Below are 8865 nucleotides of genomic sequence, written 5' to 3' on the forward strand. Positions count from 1 at the left end.
AGCTGTGAGATACCCTTTTGATTTGCATCGGGATGAATTAAAAAGTGCACTTGAAAACATGTACATACTCTCAAAGCTATTCAGCCTCTTCTTAAAGTAGTAGAAACATGAAGTCTCAAGATTTTCCTACTAAACAAACAAAATTCTTCCCTAGACATCAGAAGTTTCATTGGCCACAGCTGAAATCCACTGATGAGCCAATGCCCCACCATGCCCAATACCACAACTGTTTTGCAACTAAAATACCAACACCTGCCCTAAAATGTGCAATATACAACCTCTATCTGTAAGATTGATGGAAAAAGAAACTCCCATATGACTATCATACCTGGACGGCTAGGCTTGGGCAAAATTTAAGAGGGGAAAAAACCCAAAACAGACCTACAATCAACTTAAATTCTTACAAGTGTAGCTAAATATCCAGCAGAAAACTGGCTGCCTTTTTGTTGATCTTTACCATCTGCCTGCCCTGGTTGGTACAAAGGGAAAAGTCAGGTCATCTGGCAAGAATCTTCGTGTGGGTCCCTATCATCAGGCCACTCAATTTACTGTAATTAACAGAGAGTTAAGTCTCTCACTGACTTTAAATGGAGCAGGGAGAGACTAATATTTATTTTACACTTAGTATTTTAAAAAATATCACCAAAAGAAAAAAAATTAAGCAGGAACAGTGACTGAGATAGTATTGGTTGGTCATTTTCTCCAAAATTTAAAAGACAACATTCCAGCTACTAAAAGCAGCAGCACTTGCATTGTGGTCAACACATTAATAAAATGGGGCTGGGAAGTGAAGCAAGGATCAAGGATCTCTTTCCCTTCCCCTAATGTACCTCCTAACATAGTAAAATATTTGAAAAGCAAATTTTAAAAAAAAAAAAACTAAAAAAAAAAAATCACAAAGTAACCAGGGGAAAACTACATCACTTTTCCTAACCAAAGTTCATTCTAAGACATTTCATTGACTTTCTTGGACAGCATATTATCAATAAATACTTTTAGGGAGCTTCATGAAGCATTTTTAGAGACAAAATATAGATCACTAGAGACTGTTTTAAAATACAGTGTGAGATGTGCTTTCACAAGAGGATTAAGCTGTCACTGTAAAAAATTTTGTCTAAATTAAACATTCCTTTAAAGCAGCAGACCAAAGTGTCTCCACAGATGAGCCTATCCACATCTTGAAACTGCACCGACCTGTCCGTCACAAGTTGAGCAACTGGTGCAGTCAGCTTCGTTCAGGTTTTGTACAATTAATCCAAATGCACAGAAGCAGAATTTGATTGGCATTTTTTTTTTATTTCAAGCTAGTGGATAGGGCACAAAAAGCCATGAGGTTTATTTTTTTAAAATCAAAAATGCATTTCCCCTTTGTAAATAAAATTACGCATCCTGTATTATGGTTTATCTACAGATAACGTTTTACCAGGAAGAGCTTACAGGCAAACTGAAGGATGCTCTAAACGCCATTTCCACTCTGCAACTACACTGCTGAGCACTGAGGATGGAAGAGACAGAACCGGCTGCCGCTCACACCGCGTGTGTCACCACGCACCATGACATGCCAGAACTGAAGTCTGTCCATGGGTTTGTGTGGGTTTATGGGGCAGCCCCTTCCACCAGCAACGGCACACCCCATACCGCCGCTGCCCTTCACGCCACGCTTCCTGTGCCAAAAGATTCTTCCCTTGCCATGGCCCAAAATACCCTGGCCTCTGGGACAAAGTTACCTAAGAAAACAAACAATAAAAAAACCACACCAGCAATAACAGGGACTCATTTTTTAGAGTTTCTTCCTCCTTACTGGACTTCTACAACACAGTGGATTTAGAAGAGGATGTTTTCCACCTTTCCTAAGGAAGACCATTCAAAAAAATTGCCTGGTTGAGTTGTGGGAACAAAACTGGAAAAGCTTCCGTTTGAGAAGAGAAAGAATGTGTCTAGTAGGAAGAAATCATCAGCACCTTTTACAGTAGCTAAGTCTATTTCAAAATGTTATGTTCCACTAAATTCTCATTCTGCACTTTAACAACTTTAACAAAAACAACCAATACTGGAAACATGAATTTTCTGGAAGAATTTTACAATTTGGTCCATCCTATAGCAGAATAACAAGCAGCTCCACTTCTATCACTTTCCCATATCGTTGTAAAACTTCTGGAACTACAAGATGCAGTAAGCATGGTTCCCCTCAGCTCCACAGAGGAAAGCAGCGCCTCCCTCTTTATAAGCTACAACGTTCCAGAGAGTCCAAACAGTCATTTTCATATTGACTAAGTTATTAGCACAGAAATATTAGTGCAGGGGTTTTTTTTGAAAGAAAAACGTAGTTTATCAAAATGCACCACTGATTTATAGGAACTTATCCACTCAGGTCACACTAGTTCCAATGTAGTTTTTGACACGTACTTGTTGAAACATCAACGGTCGTCGAAACACAACAGATGCATTTCCTTATCCAACTGAAATACCATAAGACAAATAGTACACTGGACTACTATTCCGAAGTACCAACATTCATCAGGTAATAAGAGGAAGAAAGTATTTCTACATTGCTTTGCATCCAAAGTAGTAATGAGACACATTATCAGTCGAGAGCAACAGCTCCTCTTTGGGAGACAGTATCGCAGCAGATCAAAGTTAGCCATAATCTGGTGACAAACCTTGTTCCACAGACATGGTTTATAACACTGGACTTTTACACACAGCACTATTTTCTTCACATGAATAATGAAAGGTAAGCAACACATGCTTTGAAATAAGGCTAGAATCTTAGCCATTCTCCATGTTTTCTCAACCAATTTACATCAGCATCACAAAATGTAAGAGACTTGAAAACAGCAGTATTTGTAATTGTGTGATGATTTCAGCAAGCTTTTGTCTTGCAAATGCCGCTCAAAAATTAGTGTGGGCACGAGTCTACTTTCTTTAACCTGACAAGGAGTCCTGTAGCCATCCCCCTCACCCACCCCCATGAAACTACTCATGAAGTCAGCAGGAGCAGGCCATTAAATGGGAGAGAGTACAGGGAACCAGTCACTGCGAATGCCGGTATGCTCTACCATGCAAGGACAAACTGAAGCATTCAGTCACAATGAGGCAAACAGAAAATAATAAACTCGCTGCCAAGCTCAAGTTTTTAAGGCAAAACACAGTGAAAGATAAGATAAAGGAGACTATTTTATTAGGTCACTCTAGCTTATTGGTACTCTGTTCCCTGTTAGTCAACATCACCTTCCCATCCTATCTACACAAACAACCTGCTCTGCACTCCACTGACTGAACACCATTCCTAGCTGTGTTTCCACCTTAAAACTGACGCAACTTCGAGGTACAGGACCCTGCTTGCTCTGCAACAACTATTAGTAGAGCAAATACTTGGGCACACCTTTGCAAACTCTGCACTGACCTCTAGTATTTTCAAAATCCCTAGCATAGCCAGAACAGATAAGCAAAACCAGAGGTGTAGCCAGCAAACTGAGTTTATCCAGCTATTCTCATAAACATGCAAAGCAAATGCACTGAAAATAATGCATCTCCCTTGCCCTCCTTGACGTTTGGAATGACTACGCTCCTAATAAAAAGTGATCTAGCAACAGAAACACATTATGAGCTAATAACACCTACGATAGCCTGTTCATTTACTATTTTCAAATTGATCCATGAGCTCTGCAGACGGACTTAATGAATTAAAACTTTGCCTAGCAAGCACACGTGTTAGCACAGCCATTCACAGCATGAATCCAGAGACAAAAAGATCACTTACCAGACAGCTAAGCGTTATAATGGACAGTCACTATACTAGTACTTGCTTTTGATTAATATTGTACACCTACTTCAGCTTGCTAAACCCATGGTTTAGTATTAGCTTGAGAGCTTAGCAAGTATCTCCAAGTGGTAAGTTATCTTATACTAAAATAGTAAAGTATATAACTTCAGAGGAAGTGATGGAAAATGGTTTGACTAGCCCTACAAGCAATTGTATCATTCCCGATATGCAACACTTAAGATACCACCCTGAAGACTATCTGAGGTCACATCAAACTAACAGCACTGATTCACAAAGCCAAAAAAAGCCTAGAATATTTTTGTCAAAAATTTCAACTGTATTTGTAAATTAGAAAGACAAACAAAATGCTCCCATTTACAAGGCACACATCACCACCACTCTTTTAAACACTTTTGTACAGCAGAAAACGTGCTGTAATTCGTACATGGATCACAGCAGCGCAATGCTTGTGTTTCCCACTGTGATTTCAGGGGGCTGAAATTTCTTCAGCATCTATTTTCCACTCATTGCTGTAGTTTTAGGAGGCTAAGCAAAGCCCAGAAGTGAATGGAGCTTTTGCCATCGGAGCTTACGCTCTGCTGGATGGGAGCGGCTGCGGCGTTCTCCTACAATCCAAGTCATGTGCCATCACAGTATGACATGTCCCCTCCCGGGCTATATAAGCTGGCATCTTTCCCAGCAGTTGCCACATCATGAAAATGATGCATACAAATAAAACCCCAAAATAAACACTTTAAAACAATGGCTTAAATGACTGCATAACTAAACTCAGCAGCTGGAGACACAGAGCATTCCCAGCAGCAAACTACACATCTTTCATTTGCAAAAGTCCTAAAATATATTCTTATAGCATGCTCCACATCACACCTAGCAACCCTCAAGTTTGCGCTGCAGAGTCATGTACCCTGGGGCCAGACAACAAGGAGTAAATAAACCAAGGACAGATAATAAAAGCAAAGCGCGTCACAAACACCTCCTATGCAGACAGAGCTTCAAAGTATTAAATGTACTTTCTACCCCTGATTTCAATACATCATCTAATTTGCTGAAAATGGATAATGCTATCTCACCTATTTAGACTAATCAGACCTGTTCTCAGGTGTTTCTCTGCCAAACTATTTAGACTGACCTGGAGTCACGTTTTTCTGTACAAGAAATAGAAAAAAAAAAACAGGAGGAAAACTCTACAGTGCAATGTGGGCAATTTAATTCAGAAATACTGCAGTATTGCATATGATCTACCTAAAACTGTTTGTGTAGTACTGTGCTGGTTTACAGTAGATTTAAAAATTTATCAACTCTACGATAATAAAAGGGAATTAGTAGCTTATACTTCAGAAGATAATCTCAGCAGCTGAAATACTGCAATTCTTAGCTTGGTATCTTCAAACTGAGAAACACTAAACCAAAATATATGTTTTTATCTTACCACAAAAAAAAGCTTTTTTTATCTCAACACTGAAAATTTTCATGTTTTTTGCTCCCTGAACATTCATTTTTTTCCGCACCTAGCTCTGAACAGTCAGGATTTATGATTATATTGTTTTAAGGCACTGCAGGAGTTCTAGATGCCAATAAAGATTACAGATCAAATGAAAGATAACTACTAACCATTGTGTCTGCATAGATAAATAAACCTGCTCACTTCTTCTGTTTGTACTGTTACCTCTACTAATCCAACTACAATAATACGGACAGTAAGTGCTCTGGAATCAGATCTGAAAACAAAAGGTTTCTTATACCTCTTCCCAGCCCAATTTATGTGGGTACAGATGCACCGCACACACACACACACCCTTTTCCAGAAGTTTACATGTACTCAGGAGAGGCTGAAGCCCTGACGATGAACTAGAGAACGAAGCAGAAAGCAAAGTGCTGGGGGAGTCAAAACGCCAAGTACCAGCCTGGGAGCAGGAACACGTTTCCAGGCATCCCTGACGCAGTCGTTTCGTACATGAAAGCAAGACCAGCCAGAAGCAAAGCCACACGTGGGCAGCCACCTCCGGTGCACAACCATCCCGACACAGAGGTCAGTCCCGTGCCACCGACAAGCGAGACGCCGGGAGGAGCCGGTACACCGAGCCCCGGCCTTGCCACGGTGGGCAGCCGCGAATGGAGACCCCCACGGCGGCCAGTCCGGTAGAAGGACAGAGGCAGAAAGGAGCCTCCCCCCGACCCCTGGGCAGCCCCGATGCGGGCGGGAGAAGAGCCACCGGCAGCCCACCGCCGCACCGGCGGCCGCTTTTGTTCTCCGCGGGGACCGGCACAGCCCCGTCAGCTGCGCCCGCTCCGAGCCGGCGGGGCAGCGCTCGGCTTCGCGATGGGGGGGGAACCCGCTACCGGCCCACCGGCCAGGACCCCGGTGCCGTCGGGGCAGCCCGCGGCGGGCCCTGCTTACCTCTTTTCGGCCGCGGAAAGCTCTCATGCAGGTGAAAGACGACTTTCTCCACGAAGTGCTGGATGTTGCTGTGCTCGGGCCCTCTGACAAACACCATCCAGTCGTGGGTGAAGCCCTCAATGGTGGGTTTCTTCCTGACCTGGGCTCGGTGCCCCAGCTCCAGCTTCACCTGCACGGCGCACTGCGGGGGGGAGAGGCGGTGAGCGCCCGAGGAAGCGGGGCCGGGCGGGCGGACGAGGGGGGAAACCGGCCCCACCGCAGGCGGAGGAGGGGTGGAGGAACACGGACAAAACGGCACCGGACGCCGGGAGAGAGGAACAAAACCAGAGAGGTACCGCCGCGACCCCGCAACAAAAAACCGGCCCGGCAGGCAAGGGCGAGAGAGAGCTCCCGCTGCCAGCGGGAGGATGCGGGGAGGCGCGGTGCCGCCCGGCGGGCGCGGGCAGCCGGGGACCGCTGTCAGGGGAGGCACCGTTCCCCCTTCCCGGTGCCCCCGGTGCGGCGGCAGGGACACGGCTGAGGCGACACCCGCCGCCCTCCCTCCGGCCGCCTGCGCGCTCTGTGCCGCCGCCGTGAGCGGCGGGTAGGCAGGGCAAGAGAAACGCCCCGGCAGCGAGCAGCGGCGGTACTCACCGAGCTGGCCATGCCTGGGGGCGCCGGATCCGCCGGGGCGCTCGCTCCCTCCCTCCCGTCCCCCGCCCCCACGCTAATTCATGGAGGAGGCAGCGGGCGCGCACGGGAACGGCGGTCGGTCGGCGGACATCCTCTGCCTCGCTGCTCCCGCTGTCCGCCTCCCCCCTTCTTCTCCTCTTCCCCGCCCTCACACCACACCGAGCCCGCCGGCCACCCCCGGCCTCCCCGCTCTGCCCCAGCCCCGCCGGCTGGACGAGCGCCCGCCGCGCATGCGCGCCGCCGGCCGGGGCTGACACCGAGACACAGACATAACAGTGCGCGGAGGGGGGCGCGGGGGGAGGGGGGGGGGGGGCGCAGCCAGCCAATGGCGAGCGGCGGCGCGGCCGCGAGCCCCCTCCGCCCGGCCCCGCCCGGCCCCGCCCCACCGGCCGTTAAAGTAACAGGTTGTGAGGGACGGGAAGGCACAGTGCCCCCGGCACCCTCCTTTCCCTGCGCCTTACGCCAGCCGCCGCAGCGCCGGGATGGAGAGGAATCCCCAACCGGCAGCGAGGGCCTCGGTGTCTGGGGTCCGCCGTTACCGGGCGGGGAGGGCGTCAGTGACTCCTCACAGCTGGGAAACGGCAACGCGCTGAGACCGGCCGCCCGCCGTCCCCGGCCTGTGAGAGACCCCCGGCCAAAGTGGAGTAAGAGGGCTCCCTGTGGCAAAGGTGCGCCAAGAGAAGGACCTTCCTCCCCGACCCTCAGCCTCTGCCTCGTCCACCCTCACAAACAAACGTTTCTGAAAAAAACCCAGTAAATCCGCTTGCAAAAACAAAGTGAGGACGACACGAAGAGGGTGCCCTGATGGCACAGGTATGACAGGCGATGATGGGCAGCGGGCAGGAAATGAGACACTCGGGATTATTTAAATGATAGTTGTAGCACGAACTGCTATTTCTGCCGCTGATGGGCTGATACTCTTTTAAAACAACAGCTACAATTTAACACGTCCCTTCCGTACTGTATGAGATAACACGCTGATTCATGCCACAGTGAGGAGCTGGAAGTGATTTTCCGCGAATATCTAAATCACGGTACTGACACTCATCAGATGAGCACTTTCGGAGAGCCATAAAATTGTCCGAAGTAACTTTTGCCACACTGAAAACTATTTTTGACGGTTCGATAATTATTTTTTTTGATAATTTTTCTGATGACAATTATATCTCAGTGGTTCTACAATCAACATAGCAATCCTGTTCAAGAGAAGGATACACACACACAGAAATTAAAACACCTTCCCTGGGCGTTCCAGATTTCACCAAGAGATGGCGCACGGAGCCCTTGCGCTAATGTCCTCATCTGACCTCTTCAGAAGTCTATCTATCCATGACTCGTTATCTCCCCTCTTTTCACTTCGGAATGAGAAATGCACATTATCGAAATTCTAGCATAATTCCTCCCAAAACTACTGGCCTGTACCTTATTTTTCTTACAGCTGTTGTAAGCCTTAATTAATAAAATCAGTACAAACAACTCAAAAGGATGAATACAATTTGTAAAAATTCCACAAGTTGCAATGTAACTTCAAATTTATTAACGTTAACCCCTCAAGTATTAAAATTGCAATGTGCAGATCTAGTAGTTCACGTATGTTCTACCAATCTTGCATTGAGCTAGCCCGCAAGTCAGCATGCATAAGAACTCCCACTGAGTCCATAAACCCATCAAAGCTGATTCCGGTAACTTTAAAACTTTATACCAGCAAGACAAATAAAGATACACTATTTACCAGGGTAAGGATTATGCACATGAGCAAGGACAGCAAGGTTGGACTGCTACCAGGTGTCAGGGCCCATCCAAACAGAGCAGTCTGCAGGCTGAGGATCCCCAGCATTTCTCCTAGAAAGGTTCCATTTCTGCTGTGTCTGAGCTACTCTTCTCAAGCGTTTGATCACTTAAGGGACTTGTAAGGACTGAGAACAGACTTGTAAGGACTGAGAACAGATCTTTAAGAGCATTTAGCTGTTTAGAACCTTTTGGTTTCATTGGAAATCAGGCTCATGCA

At 46.7% G+C, this 8865-nt stretch overlaps 1 protein-coding gene across 2 annotated transcripts in view; it reads right to left on the reverse strand.

The window, feature by feature from the left end:
* The window catches only part of MLLT3 (MLLT3 super elongation complex subunit), a 139133-nt gene extending 132040 nt beyond the window's left edge, over nucleotides 1–7093 (reverse strand). For both annotated transcript variants that reach the window (XM_074570483.1, XM_074570484.1), the window contains exons 1-2: nucleotides 6819–7093; nucleotides 6186–6366 (exon numbers count right to left, since the gene is read on the reverse strand). In XM_074570483.1, coding sequence (XP_074426584.1) covers nucleotides 6186–6366; nucleotides 6819–6830 — 193 coding nt within the window. In that variant the 5' untranslated portion in view covers nucleotides 6831–7093. The remainder of the gene's footprint in view (nucleotides 1–6185; nucleotides 6367–6818) is intronic.
* Between the last annotated feature and the right edge of the window lie 1772 nt (nucleotides 7094–8865).

Source organism: Larus michahellis, chromosome Z (genome assembly GCF_964199755.1).
Source record: "Larus michahellis chromosome Z, bLarMic1.1, whole genome shotgun sequence".
Taxonomy (NCBI): domain Eukaryota; kingdom Metazoa; phylum Chordata; class Aves; order Charadriiformes; family Laridae; genus Larus; species Larus michahellis.